General features: G+C 58.3%; 5 protein-coding genes across 5 annotated transcripts; all 5 read left to right on the top strand.

Annotated features, from left to right (window-relative positions):
- Positions 1–611: 611 nt before the first annotated feature.
- On the top strand, positions 612–4,193 carry LINJ_22_0050 (conserved hypothetical protein; the record flags this gene model as incomplete). Its single annotated transcript, XM_001465499.1, has 1 exon — positions 612–4,193. The coding sequence occupies one exon, from the start codon at positions 612–614 to the stop codon at positions 4,191–4,193; it is 3,582 nt and encodes a 1,193-aa protein (XP_001465536.1).
- A 2,825-nt stretch (positions 4,194–7,018) lies between these two features.
- On the top strand, positions 7,019–8,251 carry LINJ_22_0040 (conserved hypothetical protein; the record flags this gene model as incomplete). The annotated part of the gene is made up of 1 exon (XM_001465498.1): positions 7,019–8,251. One exon carries the CDS (start codon positions 7,019–7,021, stop codon positions 8,249–8,251), a length of 1,233 nt encoding a protein of 410 aa, XP_001465535.1.
- A 3,277-nt stretch (positions 8,252–11,528) lies between these two features.
- LINJ_22_0030 (conserved hypothetical protein) lies at positions 11,529–12,956 on the top strand (the record flags this gene model as incomplete). Its single annotated transcript, XM_001465497.2, has 1 exon — positions 11,529–12,956. The coding sequence occupies one exon, from the start codon at positions 11,529–11,531 to the stop codon at positions 12,954–12,956; it is 1,428 nt and encodes a 475-aa protein (XP_001465534.2).
- Positions 12,957–14,089: 1,133 nt separating this feature from the next.
- LINJ_22_0020 (conserved hypothetical protein) lies at positions 14,090–15,460 on the top strand (the record flags this gene model as incomplete). The annotated part of the gene is made up of 1 exon (XM_001465496.1): positions 14,090–15,460. One exon carries the CDS (start codon positions 14,090–14,092, stop codon positions 15,458–15,460), a length of 1,371 nt encoding a protein of 456 aa, XP_001465533.1.
- Positions 15,461–17,841: 2,381 nt separating this feature from the next.
- LINJ_22_0010 (conserved hypothetical protein) lies at positions 17,842–18,168 on the top strand (the record flags this gene model as incomplete). Its single annotated transcript, XM_001465495.1, has 1 exon — positions 17,842–18,168. A coding segment is annotated over one exon (327 nt), but the record flags the coding sequence as incomplete, so codon positions are not given.

Raw genomic sequence — 18,168 nt, 5'->3', positions numbered from 1 at the left:
CGGTCCCCGTGTGCTCTGTCTACGTGCACACGCTCCTTCGCTGCTCTGTCGGCACCCCTCTCCGTTGTTCTGTTGTTTTGTTGTTGCTGCGGAGGTAGCCAAGGCCGATTTAGCTGAGTCGAAGATGTCCTGGTGATGACGTGTATGCCATTACGTGCACTGGCTTTCAATGCGTCTTGTTCACACACGCTCCTTGCGCCATGCGTATGCCAACCTTCTTTAGCTTCATGTGATCCGCCGCTTTCTTTTTCTCCCAATTTTGTTTTCACATTTACATATCTTTTTGAGGCACATTTCCGAGGTTGCGGGCAGTGCACGCACGTGACACTTGAGCGACATTAGCCACGATCGGTTTGGTGGTGACGTATCTACTTTTCTTTGTTGTTGCCCCCGGTGTTGTGGTGGTGCTCGTCATAGAGGCACTCAGAAACAAACTCCTGCACACCCATAAAGCACACGCACGCACGCACGCACCCAAGGCATAGAAATCTGCTGCGTCATTTTTTTTCACCACAACTGCTTCATTCTCCATTTTCGTTCGCGAGTTCTCTAAAACACACATACGCAAAGGCACGTACACGTCGCACGAGTGGCCTCGACGTACCGTGCCAATGACCGACAGCTCTTACTCTTACACCGGTTCCTACACCGGCGACTACTCGTACTCGTACTCGTACAGCTATTCAGACGGCACCGGCTCCTATACCGACAGCACCGCTGAAAAGTCGCAGGGCCGCGTGCCGAGAGCGGCTCCCGCCGCTAAAAACGCACAGAGCAAGAAGACGCCTTCTCCATCAAAGCCAGAGCCTACGAAAAACGCGGAATCTGGAGAAAGCTATGGCTACAGCTACAGCGCCCCCTCTTCGCCGAACGAGGGGACAGCCGGCGCTGCAGTACCAGCTGCGGCCGACAGCGCGAGTAGCCAGAAACGGCCGACGAATGCAAACGAGGACGATGATAGATCGTATAGTTACTCCTACACCAATGATGACGAAGACTCGTACAGCTATAGCTACTCCGACAGCGAGACAGGGACCGCCTCACCACCCGCGCTGAGGGCACCCAAGGCGGGGGTGGCAGGTGCAGGGCGACAGCACACCACACCAGCGGCAGGGCGTGCCGATAGGTCCACAGGCGCCACCCCGCCAGCGGTGACGTCGACTGCCGCAGCTGCCACCAATGTGGCGTCCACGGGGTCGTACTCGTACTCGGACTCGGACGATGAGGACGGCTCGTACACCTACAGCTACAGCTACAGCTACAGCGATGAGGAAGACGACTACACGGACGGCGCATACGACTACACGGACGGCTCGTACTACTACTCAGACGGCTCGTACTACTACACGGATGGCTCATACGACTACTCGGACGGCTCGTACTACTACTCGGGCGGCTCCTCCTACTACTCGGACGGCTCATACTACTATTCCGACGGCTCGTACTACTACTCAGACACCTATTCGTATACCGGAGACAGCAGCTATTACTACTCGTACTCCTCCTCTGTTGCTTCCGGAGAGCAGAGAGGGAGACGGGCCAAGCCGGGTGCTGAGATGGCGTCGGGCTCGTCGGACTACTACTACAGCTACAGCGGCGACTACGCAGACTTGTCCGACTCCTACTACTACGGCTCGTCGTACGCCAGCGAAGACAGCTACTACGACTACTTGTATCCGTCCTACAGCTACTCCTCCTACACGGATAGTGAAGGCATCCATCACCACGCCGTGGACAGAGCGAAGCGGCGCGAAGCAGAGGGGGGCAGCGGCACGTCATCCTACACGTACAGCGCAACGGGCAAGTCGCCCACCTCTACATCATCGTACACCTACGGCAGCTTTGCCGCGTTCCTACTGTCGGAGAGCAGAACGGCTGCGCAGCGGGAACTTCTGGTGCTGCGTGCTCCCGTAAAGGACTTGCCGCACCCGCCGCAGGCGCCGAATCGCTGCTTTGTTGTCTTCAAAACCACCGAGGACGCGGTGTGGGCGTTCCTCCAGCGGCTTATGGCGGTGCAGAAACTCTACGAAGCGCGGCGCGTAGCAACTGGTGGCCAGGTTGTCGCACCCGTCTCTTTTATGAAGTGCGCGAAGTCACCGTCGCTGTGTGCAGCAGGGGTATTTGGTATCGAGGCAGCCGAACAAGAGGACACAGTCGCCCCGTTCATTCCGACAAAGGACGGCTGCTTCAGTGAGCGCTCCATGCGCATCGCGTTTCGCGTGCTGCGACTGAACCACCTCGAGCGTCGCGAGGCGCTGAAGAACGCGCCGTTACCGCTGCCGATGGAGGTTATGTTAGACATCTTCAACACCTGTGTGGCAGCGCGAGCGAAAGAGCGTGTGGTGCAGGCTTTTTTGGCACACGATACTTACCGCAGCGGCGAGATGTCGCTGACGCAGCTCTGCGCGCTGCTGCGCCGACTCGGCCTCGGCACAAGTCCGATCATCGAAGGCCACCGCATCAGTATTGGTGTGTCCACGGAAGGCGCCCTGGAGATGGTGGTAAACGTCGAGCAAGTGTTTCAGGCAGGCGCCCCGGTAGCACCGTCGTCCGCCGAGTCACAGAAGCCGGTGAACTGGGAGGTGACTCCTGTCTACGTCCTACGCATCATCCGACAGAGTGCTGCCAGGAAAGAATCGGCGCCAGTACGCTGGAAGAGCAACACGCTCTACATGGGACGCCACGTCATTGTGCGCAACGTCACTACGAAGGCCCTGTTCCAGCGACTCAAGACGTATATCGAGGCCGCCACGTACCTTTGCGTGCTCGCCAAGGTGTTCTCTATCAAGGACGCTGAGAAGGGAACGCTGACAGTACAGTACCCGCAGTTCATCCGCAGTGTGCTGCTAGCGGAACCTTCCGCGCACTGTCACGCCGGCACCGCTGCATGGGCGGCGCCGCGCAAGCTGCTGTACATTGAAAACCTCTTCCGTGCTGTGTTCCGCCCGCATGGGGTGCTGCGCGCCTACGCAGCCGGCCGCCCCGTTCCTCGCTACCACCGTGACTGGGCCGTGGAGTCGACGCTATACTCGACAAAAGACACGGAGGAGAAGCGCCGCCGAAACGTGGTGCCCGGCATCAGCTCCGACATGCGCCTTATGCCTGTCCCGTCTTCTCGTCCGGCTGACGAGGTGCAGCTGTCATTTGTGCTGCAGAAAGTTCGTGTCCCGGCACAGCCGCCGCGATACGCCCGGTGCTTCTGTCTTGTGAGCGCGGTCACCCCCGCGAACGTGTTCCTGCCGGCTGTCGAGGTGCCGGTGCGTCTCATTGTCGCGTCCGCAAGGAAGTGCGGGTACTACACGTGGATGTTTCACGACAAGAAGCACAAGAAGCGCGAAGCAGTCCTGCAGTTTGCTGGGCCGGCGGTGGATAGAATCTATGTGGAGTGCTGCTACGAGACGCACGACATATGGCCGCCGGAAAGCAGTGAGGACGCGGCGGCACAGGCAGAGGAGGCAGCGGGTTCGACGGCGCCGTCGTGCACCACCACCGTGTGGTGCGCGGGCTACGCGGTGTTTCCCGTGAATGGAGCCAGGACGGCGGTGCTGCCGGTCAAAGCAGGGAGTCTGCTGCAGGAGCAGCCGTACTATTCGACTCTGCTGGGTAGCGGCGTCGCCGCTGGGACCGCAGCATCCGCGATGATGATGGCGCCTGGGGGCAATTACGCGAAGCTGCAGAACGACTCCTACTGTTGCGCATCCAAGTCTAGTCGGTGCGGCCAGCACAAGTACACAGCTGATAAGGCACATCAGATTCAAGTGAAGGTGCTCAAGTCCGAGAAGCCCATACCCGGGGCAGAGCGGCTTCCGGCGCGGTACATCGCCTTCCAGCGGCATGTGCCCATGATCTCGCAGCTGCGCTCCGCTGTGGAGCTGGTGGGTAGGGAGACGTCGCACGTTGGGCAAGCCTTCCGCCAGCAAGCGGTCCGCTACATCTTCTCCGTCGCTGCCGACCCTGCGCTGCTGGATCAGCTATGCGGCATCTGGAAGTACCGAGAGCGGCACTGGAGCAAGGCAGAGCGCAAGAATGAAGGACACAAGCAGCGCACCCTTCTCTCCTGCGTCGCCGCTCTCTACGCACTCAAGAACTCGTGCGCTGGCAGCAAGGAGATCTTTGCCAAGTCCCTGGAGAAGGGAAAGCCGTTGCACATGACCATCGACCCTGCGGCACCGATGGTGCCAGTTCGCGTCTAGCCTAAGTCTCTTTAGAGCAAGGAGGAGGAGAGGGTCCAGGAGGAGGAGTCGCCGCAGGACAGCGGCTGAGTGCTGTGATGCTTGCTGCCCTTTATCACTCTGCCGCTGCCATTGCACCTGTGTCGTCGCTGGCATTCCCGTCCTCTTACCGTTGACGGGAGCCGCGCCGCACCTCCACCACGGCGAGACTCGAGACCGGTGGCAAAGGAGAAGCGAGACGAACGCTGCCCCTTAGGTGCGTGCATCCTGGTCGCCACTCGCCGGTTTTATCTTTCCCTCCACGCCGAACATGTCAGGTAAAGCGGCATGCACATATGCGATGTGCGCCGTGTCGTGTGTGCAGCCATGCAGGCGTGGTACTCTAACATGGGTAGAAAGGTCTCTGCACACGCACATATATATATATATACATACATGCACACACAGACGAGAAAACCATAGACATGCTCTTGCCGCCATGAAACGGCGATAATACGATGCCGGTTGGCGTGTCTGTTTAGTGCTCACTGCCCCTGTCCTCCCCTCCACCCCAACACTCCCCCTACCCCCGCCGCGTTCTTTAGCTGTATTTTTCGCACTTCATGCTGCCTTCGTTTTTCTTTTTTTTTTCTGTTGCGCGTGTGCGGTGCCATCCGTGTGGTCACCCGCTGCGCTAGATGTGTTCTCTTTCTCCGCAACAGCCTGCCTCCTCGTCTTCCGTGTTTTTGAGCCGTTTCCGTGTCTCCATCGCAGGTACGCACCGCTCATGGGCATCGTTCTTCTTTTCTCGTCCCCTGTGGTCTCTCTCTCGGACTATGGTTTGACAGTTGACATCAAAGGTAACGGGGAAAAGTCCACCGGCTGCAGGACATACCCAGCACCGCAAGGCGAAGATACATATACACCTGCATGTATGCATGTAGGTATGCATATGCGCATATATGCCCGATACTACGCCTGATGTCCGTGGATAGGGTTTTTGCTCGAGTGCGCGAATGCCGCGCCTCTCTCTTCTGAGCCAGTTGAGGCGCTCCCTCGTTATGGGCGCGGTAGGTCAGGCCTGATCGCGTTTCCTTTCGGATGGTGGCGCCAGCGGCGTTTTACTGTCCCTCACCCCACCCGCTTCCGTTTCTACTGTCATCACTTCTCCGTCGCCTCTCTTTCCTTCTATTCCACTCTCGAGCACCACACCAATCAGCCCCAAAGTGCACGTGCGCGACATGTGCGGCATCTCGGACGGTTGGCCGGGTGGGCGGGTGCCGCACAGATGCCAGAGGCACGGCGAGAGAACCCCCACGCTGCATCATCGGAGGGGAAAGGAGGGGGAGGGTCCTCCAGACCCGAATGTAACCAGTCACCCGAGCATACTATGGAATGCGGCCCCGCTTAATGCGACTGAGGAAGACGCACGGCCTATGGGCAGGGTGCAGGGTTTCCGAGAGGGTGCTGACTTGAGGCTGCCCGATTTCCTCCTTGCGCACATCCGGCATGCACCTGGACCACGCGCTGCAACCCGCATGATGCAAGCTCCACCGCTTCCGCCCTCGAGCAGGACCCTGGATACGGCCCGCTTTGGATGAAGGCAAGTGGTGCACCCTGAGTCCGTCTGGCGCCTACCGCGCAGCATTTATCCAAAGGGGAGACGAAAAAGGAGGAGGACAGTCGGTGGGGTGCACGGCGCAAGTCAATGTCAGCACGGTTCATCCTCGACGACCAGGATGAGGCAATGGTGCAGCAGAGGTAGGGCACCTGTGGTTGTGTGCACGCGTATACATTTGTGGACGTGTTCGTGGTGGAATGGAGAGGCTGAAAAAAAAAAGGATCTTTTTTACCCTCATGACAGGTAGAGAAGGCACCGTAGCGCGGGGTATATCTGGGTCCAGCACCCCACTCTGTGATAAAGCCAAGCAAGCCCCATCCCCTGCCAGTCCCGAATCGCCTTCGGTGGCGACAAGCACCCTACGGCGTAGGGAGTGGTCAGAGCGATGCATCGCTGCGGATGTCGGCGCTCGGGCCCTGGATGGCATTGCGTCGAAGCGGCCTGCCACAGTGAAGGCGTTTCTATGATTTATATGATGAGGCAGCGTATCAGCGTGGCCCGAGCACATCCCACTTCCCGGCTCTCACACTGCCTACTGGTGTGGGTAGCCTAAGCCGCCCCGAGGCGGATACACGATATGGCGACCGGCATAATGTGGGAGCGGCTGTGGCAAGCCAGGAGCCGAGTGGATTTGAGCTCCTGATGTCCGGGCAGAGAATGTGGACTCACTGATAAAAGAAAATGTATGCTCTGCGTTCCTCTGTGACCTTCTCTTTTCATCTCTCTTTCCTTTCTCACGCACGCGCTCTCCCTTTCCGCGTCCGCTTTCTACGCGCGTGGAGTGCGTTATTGTTTTGTCGTCGTGTGTGAGTGCGTCTCTCTCTCGTTTTTTCGCGTGCGCACACGTGTCTACGACGCACCGGCATGCCCGTAACGAAACACGCATCAACACAAGAAGCTACCACCACATCGCAGACGTATTGAGCGATACGCTCACCTCTCGTTGTCTCTCCGCTTATTTCAGTTTTCTCCTCACCTTTTTCTTTTGCGGTGTGCGTTGTCTGTTGTCCATTTTTGTCTAAACCTGTCGGCTGCACTGCCCTCTCACACCGCATCGACACCCCCCCCCCCAGTGCTGCGAAGCAGGACACCGTGTGTGCGTCTGTGTGCGCGCTCGCAGAAGAAAAACGAAGGCATTCGCACTGGCAAACGCCCGCTCTCACGCCCCCCTCTCCTCCCACTGCCTGCTGAATTATGAGCGAATAGACCGTCGAAAGCTGCAGTCTTCAACTCCATTCCCAAAGAAATGAGCTACTCGCCGCATTTCGGTAGCCACTCGTCACTCCCCACAGTGCGCGTGGGGTCCGCCGCGAACTCGATGCCTGCCGGGTTGTATGGAAACCGTAACATGGCATGCTCCCTTGAATCGGGCACTCTTTTGAGGCCGCGACAGAGCGACCGCGCATCGCGGTCCCCGCTGATCTGCAGCCAGAGGCTTGGCAAGTACATCGCAGGAATGAGCTCAATCTCTGCCATTGACACGGCAAGCACGAAGCTATCCATCCCCATAAATGCCGTGGAGCCGACGCTCGCCTTCGAGGACGACGGCCTCGTCCCCGGACTCTGCCGCCTATTCATGGAAGGACGCTGCCGTCAAGGAGACCGCTGCTTTCAGGTGCACGCGAACCCCAGTGTGGTGGAGCAGCTTCGGCACGAGGCGTTCAAGACGCCGTCCTGCTGCCCTGCACATGGCGCCAAGTGCAACATGGAGGGATTCCCTCTGGGCCTTGCCGTCATCATTGATCCACCACGCGAGAAAGAATCGGCCGCTATGGTAGAGGCCCACGCCGAGCGTGAAAACGGGAGCGCCGCCGCATCTCTGTCGAACGGAGAGACGAACATGGCTGCCACCGGCGGCGACGCCTATAGCGGCCACAGCATAAATAACAGGGAGCAGATGCCGATTGCGCTCCACAATGTTTGCCCCACCCGCTTCCTCTGGTCGAGGTACGAGGAAAATGGCGGCATGCTGTTGCACATGCCGAAGTCGAAGATCTGCCGCGAGCATCGCAAGGGCCTCTGCCGCTTCGGCAACGAGTGCAGCTTCCTGCATGTGTGCCGTCAGATCCCCATCGTCAGCGGTGACGAAGAGCTTCTCAGCCACAGCCGCACGCCGTTGCGCCACAGTGCGGTGCAAGGCAGCATGCAGGATTTCTCCCACCCGCCGTCGTTTACCACCGCGAGCGGATCTCTGTGCCACCACGCTCATTCTCAGTCGCACTCACAGGCTAACCTACAACCCTTCCAGGGCAGCACCGTCATGTCCCAAAACGGCTCGTACATGGACGGCTCTCTTGGTAACAGCCAAACCAGTTCGCGGCCGCATCTCTCACGCGCTCCAACGGGTTCGGAGAGCTATGGTGGTCATCAGCCACTGCTGCGGCCACTCGGTGGCGTGCAGAATTCGCACAGTAGTGTAGCGGCCCGTGGGTCCTTCTCGCACAACCCCTACGCCGAGGCATCCTCGTTTCAAAACTGAAGGGGTGACGACGAAGAGCAGAAAATGGTGTGCAGGGTGCCTTTATGTTACCTTCTTCTGATTTCCTTTTGGCTCTCGCTTTTCTTCGTCACCGGCACGTCCTTCCCCATCGCCCCCGCCCTCGCTCTGGGTCACTGCTAGCGACTCGCTGGCCACCGTTGCCGTCATAGGCGGGAGGGGAGTGACGTTCCTGCGCCTCCTTCCCCTCACTTCCCTCTCTTCTGTGTTCCTTTGTTGTGTTCTCTCACGATTGTGCTGTAAGATGTGCTCGCACCTTTGTGTGTACTTTTAAGCGTTTGTTTCTCCAAGTAGCTTCAGGCCTTTGCTGCTGCTCTTGTCGTTTTGTTTCATATATATATATATCTGTGTTGTAGCTGATGCGTGCAAGAGAGCAAGATGCCGTGGCGAAGGGATCATCTGCACGCACGCACAGAGTTTGGTGGGCTGCCTCGGAATCAGCGTCGAGTATTCCGCAAGAATCTCTGCATCACGCCCCTCGTTTTTACATGTTGTCTCTCTCTTTCTCTCTGCGCGAAGACAGCCGAAGCCGTCCACGGCGGCGATAAGAAGAAAATGTAAGCAAAGCAGGCTTTTCATTGACCGTAATGTCTGCTCAAGCCGCTTTTTGCCGCCGCCGACTTCCCCAGCAGCCGCTCGTCATGGGCCTCTAGAGCATCCCCACATGTTGTTGTTGCATCTATCATGTGTGCTGTTTTTGTTTCTTCTTTGTTAAATGCGCATGTGTATGTTTATGTATGTGTGAATATGTTTGTTCGTTTTCTCTTCTGTTCTCTGCGGTTCTACCGCCCACCCGTCCGTCCGTCCGCTCAGTCAGCCCGCCCCCGCGTACTTGCACGTGCGTCTTCGACTACTTTGTCTTCATTTGCTTTCCTTCCCCTAGTCTTTACCTCGCTGTTGTTCGTTCTCCTCTTTTCCCTTCTCGTTTCGTTTTTTTTTCGTTTTTTTTTTGCTCTGTTGTGGTCCTCACGTATTCGGGCACCCATGTGGGTGCTGCTGGCCCGTCGCGTGCGCCTCTCATTGAACTTGACCGTTGTGGCCATCGGGAGCTGCAGCATGACGACAAAGTAGACATGCGAGCACAGTCAGCAGCTTCAGGGGAGCCAAAGTCCATTGCCTGGTTTACTGGCCTGGCCACCAATTTCAGATGCCAAACCGGCATCTCCCGAAACCACGACACGCGATGCGACGCGCGACGGCAAGAGGTAGTTGGCGGCGACTGTTTGACACGAAAGAACAGGGATGCTGCTCTCAAGAGGCGACGGGAAAACATGCTCGCCCCGCTCTGCATGGCCATCTGCCCGCGCCTTGGGGTTCCCACACCAACGGGTGACTGGCCACGACAAGACAGGGCGCAGATGGTGTGCTGCCTACTGCTGTGAGGGCGGCCGACCGGGCGTTGCGCCCCATATGCGACACCAGACTCGCGGGCCGCTCGAGGCTGAAGGCAGACCTCTCTTCACGCTGTGGTGTTGCACGCAACAGACCGACGACGCAAACGTCGCTCACGCTGCATGGGCTGCTCTCGCCGGATGCCCACGGCACCCCCTTTCTCTGCCTCTTCAGGAGGACAAGCTGTGAGTTCCTTGCGCGCACGCACATGTCTGTACACGGGCCCCCTCCGCTTGACATACCCGCTCCTAGGAAGGGCGTGCGGGTTTGGGGGAGGGGGGGCTGAGTGCCCCCTGCTGCGTCAGACTCAGGGCACCGTCCCACCTGTCACAGCGCATGCGGGCAAGCCATCCAGACAAGCCTCTCACGGCGGTATTGGCGGAAACGGAAGATGGCGGCAGCGAGCCCCCATAAGGCAACAACTTCATCCTGGGACAGGACCAAATCTCCGAAAGTGCGAGCACTGTGCGCGCCCGCTGCCATGTAGAGCTGGCATGATGTATTAGACTCACGCAAGGCATGGAAAGGCCTGAGGATCCAGAGTGTTCCGTAAAGAACGCGAGATACGGTCCACACCAATCAGCCCCAAAGTGCACGTGCGCGACATGTGCGGCATCTCGGACGGTTGGCCGGGTGGGCGGGTGCCGCACAGATGCCAGAGGCACGGCGAGAGAACCCCCACGCTGCATCATCGGAGGGGAAAGGAGGGGGAGGGTCCTCCAGACCCGAATGTAACCAGTCACCCGAGCATACTATGGAATGCGGCCCCGCTTAATGCGACTGAGGAAGACGCACGGCCTATGGGCAGGGTGCAGGGTTTCCGAGAGGGTGCTGACTTGAGGCTGCCCGATTTCCTCCTTGCGCACATCCGGCATGCACCTGGACCACGCGCTGCAACCCGCATGATGCAAGCTCCACCGCTTCCGCCCTTGGGCGGCCTGTGGCAGGCCGGGGCAAAATGGAGCTCGGTCCTCATACACTATGGCAGAATGGACACTTGAAAAGGAACTGCATCTTCTCTCTTCATTGTATGTGTGCGACGCTAATATGCCAAACACTCAAAGAAAACGTATTCAAAGGACCTGCTTACAGCGAGGTGCACGTGCTGGCGTGCGCAAGATCCCTTCCTCCTCCTAATGCGGAGACAGAGGATATGCGAACGGGATGCCGTGGTGTAGTGGCTACGGTGGCATTTTTTGCGTCTTCCTCTCTCTCTCTTGCAACTCGAGTATGGAGTGGCTAACGCAGAGCTTTTTGTCTGCCTGAAAGGATAGCGCATGCTCGCGGAGAAAGGCCGCAAACACGTCATCACAGCCCCTCGACCGAGCGACAACTCCGCCCAACCCTCATCTGTATTGAGCGCTCTCTCTCAATGTGCACCACTCGCCTTTTTTTTCGCACCTCTCTCCTCTTGTGTGTGTGTGTGTTTTCTTCGACGGTTGCTGTACTGGCGATGTGCTGCGGAGTGTCTCTGCGTACTCCGCCTCCCCTCCTCCCGGCTGCCCCGGCACATCTTGTGTTGCTATTTTTGGATGCGCCCTTCGCTGTTTCTCGTCCCTCGCGCCTCTTATCACTACCCGCGCACGAGGACAGCGATGTACCGCCACCGATAGCGCGAGGGTGTAAAGGCACACAAAGGGAAGGAAGACATATCGTTTAGTGGTGTATCGCCCTTTCCGTCATCCAGGCGCGCCGCGTTCGTTACGGGGGCTCACACAGTTATTCATAGAAACGCCGTGCATATGAAAATAGCAGTATCCTCATAGAGAAAAAAAAAACGGCGTACGTTCGGCTCACAATTTTGCTCTGTCCGTCTTCTGAAGCTTCCGCCGTTGCCATCACCGCCAATCCTAATCGTAACGCGTGTATGGATCACATATTTGTCCGCTCCGACTTCGCGTGCCGGCACGAGTACCGACTCGTCTCCGTCGATGACGCGTGCGTGAAGCAGCTGAAGGAGCAGGTGTACCCGAGCCCCTCTGCTGGCAACGGTGCAGCCAGAAGCAAGCGGGCGCGTGCCTCGTCGCCCCCCTCAGCGACAATATGTAGTGGTGACGTCGCAGTCGTGTTCGTCATGAAGGGTGACGGGCAGCTTTGTCTGCACGACGCACAGTCGACCCGCTCCGTCCGCCGCGTCGAGTACTCGAACACGATGCTGCTGGCAACGCGACGGCTCAACCGCGCCGGCAGGTCTGCCGTCTGTGAGTCTCGAGGAAGGGGCAGTGATGTCTGCAACACTGAGGAAACAGCCACAGTCACGGCTACTCCTCTGCCCGCATCCAGAGTCCGCCAGTACACAAATAACGTCGTCGTCGCCTCCCTGAGCCACATGTTTGACAGTCATGCCGCGCATCCGCAGGACAACGTGTCGGCTGTGCTGGGTGAGTCGTACTTGACTATCGAGGAACTCGAGGGCACCGACGGGGGCAGCAGTGGCAGTGGGGTCGCCGGTCCATCAGGGCGCGGGTACACCTTTGCGCAACTCGCTCGCATGTTCCGCAGCAGTCCCGCGGAGCTCGCCGATCTGCTGCAGAGCATCGGCGCGGTCGTGCACCGTGGCCTCGTTCGCCTTCTCCATCCTTCCCTTGCGCATGAGTCCTTGGCAGCGGTTCTGGCGTTTCTCGACGCCGCAGAGCCATGCGATGCCTCTTGGGCTGCCGCGCGGGAGCACCTCTGTCCGTCCGTCTACCCGGACGTCGTGCTACGTTCACTGGAGGCCGTGTACGGCGCGCGGCGAGGCGCAGGTGAGGCGACGAAAGACAATGACTCCGTGGTGCTGGTAGGGATGCCAGCACTGCTAAACCTGCCGCGAGTGCTGGTGGGTCTCGCCGGTGGTGTGTTTGATGCGCACCAAGCCGTTGTCCACCGAACCCTCGGCACCGGCGAGGTTGCTTGTGGGTTGCCGCTGGAGACGTTCGCAAAGGCGTGGATGGATGCGATTCCGTCGTCCCTCTTCGGCGTGGCTGGCATCCCGCACCGGGGCGCGGCAGGGGCGCAGAAGACTCTCATGGAGAAGCTGCGTGGCTACGTGGTGGTAGAGCCGCGTAGCGGCGGCTTTGGTGGCAGCATGCAGGATACGGTATGGTGGGTACCGAAAGAGTCCCTCAGCATCGACTTTGCCGCTCGCCTCCGCGCACTCTTCGAGCTGCGCCCGCAGTTGTGGGACCAGATGGAGCTGAAAGAGTACGTTGGGACGCTGGTTCCACCAGACCAAAGCTTCGAGCACGTCATTGTGCGCCACACGCGAGAGTACCGGATACCAGGGCAGCCCGTGCAGTACGCTCCGCTCGCGTGACGCCGCAGTGGTGGAAGCGCTGCTGCTCGTTCGCACGCGTTTTGCCGCGCAGGTCGATCCGAATGCCGGCCCATCTCTGTTTAACTTGCGTGTACTTCTCTGTTCTCACAAATTCCGGTACCTCTACACTCCACAGGGGCATCGCTGGGACGCGTGCTCGGCAAACGTATTCAACCTACTCTCGCCCTGTTCCCCACTGCTGCGAGCAGTGAGGCGCGGGAGCGTGTGACGGGCAGACAACAATATCCGCTGCTCGCCGCTTTCCTTCGTAGATGGCGGTACGCCTTTATGTCTCTCCCCCCTCCCTCCCTCCCTCTCTCCATGCGGCAACCACAGAACTATTCGCCTTTGCTTTTTCGCTCTTCCCCTCCCCCCTGTGCGTTCACGATGCCCGAACTGCGAGCGAAGCAGTGCCTTACCCAATGAAAACTAGTAAACACACATACACACACAAAACGCAACGCACGCACGCACGCACTCGCACCTTCATCGCTCGTCCTTTCTTCTGCGGTGATCATCCAGGGTGCCTTCATTATCCGCACGCACGCACACACACACACAAACACACATAGCCTTGCTCGCCCTCTCCGCTGCGTGCCCCCCCCCTCCCTGTCCCCATCCTTCCCCGCGTACTAAGTAGAGGAGGAAGTAGCGGCAAGAAAGAGGCGACCCCGACAAATAAACGGAGCCGGAGCGCTGCATTAGTGCTGCCGACCGCTTTGGACCATTGACTGTATCGCCGGGGTCTTGGCTGTGCTCAAAATACAGCCGTGACGCACACACAGACACTTGTTCCTCTCGTCGCCTTGGTGGGCAAGCCATTGTGTCGTCTCTTCCTTTTCTTTTAGTATTATTGTGCGTGAGCACGTCCTTGTGTGTCGCCCTCCGTCTCTTGCTGTACCCCCTTCGCACGCTGCCAGCGAACGCTCGCTCGTCCGTGTCGTAATTGTCACCGGTGTGGTGGTCGCTGTTTTCTTTTCGTTTCTTTTTTTTTGATTGGTTTGTTCGTCTCTTGCTAATCCTTCTCTTTCAGCTTCCTGGTTTGTTGTGTGTGGAGGCTCGGTGTCCGTGCGCACGTCATTTTGCCCCTCTGCCGCCGCCGCCGGCAGGCCTTCTCTTCCCAGCATAGCACCATGGCATACTACGGATCCCAGCCAGAGCAAACCAAAGCTCAGATTCGATCTACTCGGGGCGAGACCATTGACCTGGCTCTCCCTGTCACCTGCCTTGTGGGGGAGCTGCGCTCGTTTCTTATCGAAGAGTACGGATATGACCCTAACACGCGTCTCCTGTACAACGGGCTCGTCGCCGACGACAACTCATACGTGTGCGATTACCCCTTCGGCTCCCTCATGATTGCCACCCCCGCTGACACACACTCGCAGCGCCAGTCGCTGCCCCCGCGACAGCCCGCGGTCGCACACGTGCCACCGCAGCAGCAACAGCAGGAGCCTAACCTCGAGTCGTCACGCCCGACTGCTCACCTATCCCCGACCGTCAGCACAAGTGCGGACGCCGTTCGCAAAAGCAAGACTGCTGAGCCGATGCCGACCTACACGAGCGCAGCTGCGCGCACGATGAGCCCGGCAGAAGCGCCGCCGGATACCGCGAAAGCGAAGCGCAGCACCACAGTACTCAAGCATCGGCCCAAGAACTCGGCGCGCCAGCTCCGCTCCATAAGCACCGAGTCGACCGGGTCACAAAACAGGCTCATGAAGGGGGATGGCACCTCGGATACCGCGAGCTCTGTTCCCGCCGCATCCCCGCAGCCGCCTCCACCGCCGCTTTCTGCAGCGAACAACGGTGCTTCGCCCGCACCGGGGAGCGGCCGTGTACAGCTAGCCACTGGCCAACGCAACTCTCCCTGGCCACAGGGATCGCAAAACGCGACCGCGGCTCCCTCCATCGCCGCACCGTCGCAGGCGGCCGACCTCCCACCTTCCCCGCGCAGTGAGGAACCGAGTGTGGCGGCCGAGGTGCCCAGCGGTGAAGGTGGCAATGACGACGACAACCAGCGCCGGCGAGTGCAGCTGACCGTGGAGTGCCACATCCCTTCTCTCAACCAGGTGGTGCCGGTGAGTGTGAACGGTGATTCCTCCGTGTCGGATCTAATCCTGGCGGTGGCGGCCGCGGTTCCCGAGCTAAAACCGGATGCGCAGGTAGTCCACCGCGGCAAACTGCTGCCGGTGTCGCCGAAGGCGAAGCTGTTTGACCACGGTATTCGCAGCGACGCTCGCGTCTTCATCGCGGAAGGGGATTACAACAACGCCGAAAAGATCACGTTGCTGGAGATTCAGGAGGACATCGCCGTGATTGAGCGAGCCATGGAGTCGCCCCTCACGGATCTGCAGCGGAAGGGTTATTACGAGGAGCTGATGCGTATCCTGTTCCGTACGGACGGGCTGCAATCTCTGGAGGGGGAGTGGCGGCAGCGACGCAAAGACGCGGTGAAGCACATTACGTCACTGCAGGACGCATTGGGCGTAGATGTAAAAGAGTCTTGATATGGGATACCTCATCTCTGTTCTGGCAGTGCCTTTGTGCGGTCGTGGGTGGCAATGGCTCTGCTCGTCATCCTCGTTGCCGATTGTGTATACGTATTCGCGCTTCCTCCCTGGATCTCTCCTCTCCCTTTGCTACCCCACCCGCACCGCCAACCCTTTACTCCCTTTTCGCCTTGCTTGCGTTCTTCATGATGCCGCGATTTTCTCGCTCCGTTTGCTGACATGCGGGTGGGCAACCGACGTCCGCAAGCGCAGCGCAAGAGGGGAAAGGGGTGCGTGCCTCTCGGTCAGGGAAGGAGCCGCTTCTTTTTGTTTTGGAGAATGTAAGGCGAACGAGTGTAGGCGGAGTTTTGTCTTGTGATGTCATTAATGTACTCCATCCACCCACCACCACCACTACCCCCGGGGATTCTCGACAGCCTCTTTTTTCCCTGCGTTGTTGGTTGCGTTTCTCCCTTCACCTTCTTACTCTGGTCTTCCATACTCCTTGTACGCCCGTTGATCCATGTGGTGGTGGCTCGGCACTGACACGGCACAAATGTGAAATGCAGGAACAAAAACAACAAAAAGAAAAAAGCAACAGCGAAATGAGCAGACAGCGGCACATCTATGGAAGCGTGAAGCGGTGTGATCACGTCAGGTGTGTGCGACAGGGATACACACGCCGAGATGAGCACATCTTTGCCCCGCGGTAAGGGGCTTTCAAAACAACAAAAAAAAGAAAATCAGTTGGCACGCCTTTTCAGAGGAGAGCGCGAAAAATGTAAAGTCGAAAACACACTGAGCGCGCAAGGCGGCCACCCCCCTTGCTCCCCACGTTTTGACACCTCCCCATCGGTGCTATGTCATGCATCACTCGCTCGTTTTCCTTTCGTGACGTGTCATGCTAAGGGAGGTGGGAGTGCCGGGGCTGGCTATGTGTGCACCATCATTTTCTTCCTGAATTTCACCCTCTTTTCCCTCCACCACTTTGTACCACTTTTTGTTCTTGTCCTCGTTTTTTTGTGCGTCATGGGCACCGACTCATCTCATGGCCGCGTCGATATGGTGTCCCCCCCCGCACACACACACACACCATCCCACCGTTGTCTCTCTCTCTCAAGCACTCCACATAAGCCCTTTTCCTCTCTCCGTGACTCTCCCTCTCCAGACTTTTCTTCTGGCCTTTCTTGTTTTCCTTTTCTAATCTTGACGACTCCATTTTTTGATCAACATCACCGTCAGCGCTGTCGTCCTTTTTTTTTTGAGTTGTTTTGCGCAGCACGGGTACGCTCCCCCTCCATTTTTCGAGCTCTTGTGGGAGTGCTCTTCGCTTTTTCTGCGCTGTTGTTTCCGGTGCTATAGAGCGCCTACATCACACTTCTATCAGCGGGGCCGCGCGCGTTTATTTCCTGCCGCTGGCCAGCACTCCCTCATCACCACCATCTCCCCGTTTGTGCTTCCTCCGTTGTGCGTGTGCGTGTGCGCGCGCGCTCTTCCCCTACATCGTGCTGCTGCTTCTCAGAGGTGTTGCTTTCTCCGTGTTCCCCCCTGTCGGTCTGCGTGGACGCCCCCCTTCCCGCCCTCACACCCACTTGGCCCAATCACTTTCTCTCCCAACGTGCGCTCCAACACGTCTTCGACGCCGTGGTTTCGTTCCTCACCCCACCCGTCCTTCTATTCTTCTATGTGTATGTGTGTGTCTGTCGCTCTCTCTCGTCCGGCTTATCGACATTCACTTGGTGCTGTCTCTCTGTGTGTGTGTGTGTGTGCGTGTGTGCCTGCCTTGGCGTCACATATGCGCAAAGACCGAGAGAAGGAAAATGCTGGCATGCTTTTTAAGCAGAAGCGCTGTATCGAGAGACATCAATGCGGGTGAGAACAAGGATTCGAAAAAGTAAAAATGGTTAAGAGTCCCTCGGTCCGAATTCTTTGCATGGACGCGCTGGTAGACTTGTCTTCTCCTGCATGATGGAAAAGCAGGATAAAAAGGGGTGGCACATGTATACGTGTTCGTACTTCGTCGACTATGAGCGGATAAGACGAGCGGTTCTCACTCCTGCAGTTTTGTGCGGATGTCTTCCGAGTCGCGCCCATCGAAGCACGCGAATGAGCGAATTTTTACGCACACACCGCCGTAACGCTCTTGCGCGTGCTCGTGCTCTCCGGGGTGGCGTGCCCGCAAAGCGCGAATTCCCTCCATCCCTCCATTCTCACCCCTGCCTCGCTCTCGCCCTGCGCGGCGGCTCATTGCTCCTCCTTCCTCACAGATATAGCAGCGTGCTCCTCGCGCACCGTGTCCAACGTGGATTGCACATCCACACATAGAAGCGCGCACGGAGAACCTCCTCAGCGTCATCTTCACCTTTGGCTTTGAAAAAAAAAACAGTTACTTGCACAAGATGGACAAGTCGCACGTGACGGAGCTCATTCAGCGGTGGCGCGTGCTGAAGGGGAATTTAACGGAGAAGGCAAGCGAGCTAGAGACCGTACGGAAATCCCTACAGGAGCTCGAAGGCGAGCACGCCAAGATGACGCAGCAGTGGGACCTCGAGAAGGAAACTATCCGAAACACGAGCAGTGCCATTGAAGCGCAGGTGGCTAACAAAAAGGATGAGCTGCAACGCATCAAGCAAGAGACCCAGGAGTTGCACCGCAAAGTCGAGGAGCGCCGCCGGCGCAACGAGGAACATCAGCTCGTATTGAGCAAGCGCAAACTAATAGTGGAT

This window comes from Leishmania infantum, chromosome 22, assembly GCF_000002875.2.
Source record: "Leishmania infantum JPCM5 genome chromosome 22".
In the NCBI taxonomy this organism is placed as follows: Eukaryota; Euglenozoa; class Kinetoplastea; order Trypanosomatida; family Trypanosomatidae; genus Leishmania; species Leishmania infantum.
The sequence above is the reverse complement of the archived record's forward strand: the minus strand, read 5'-3'. Positions and strand labels throughout refer to the sequence as shown.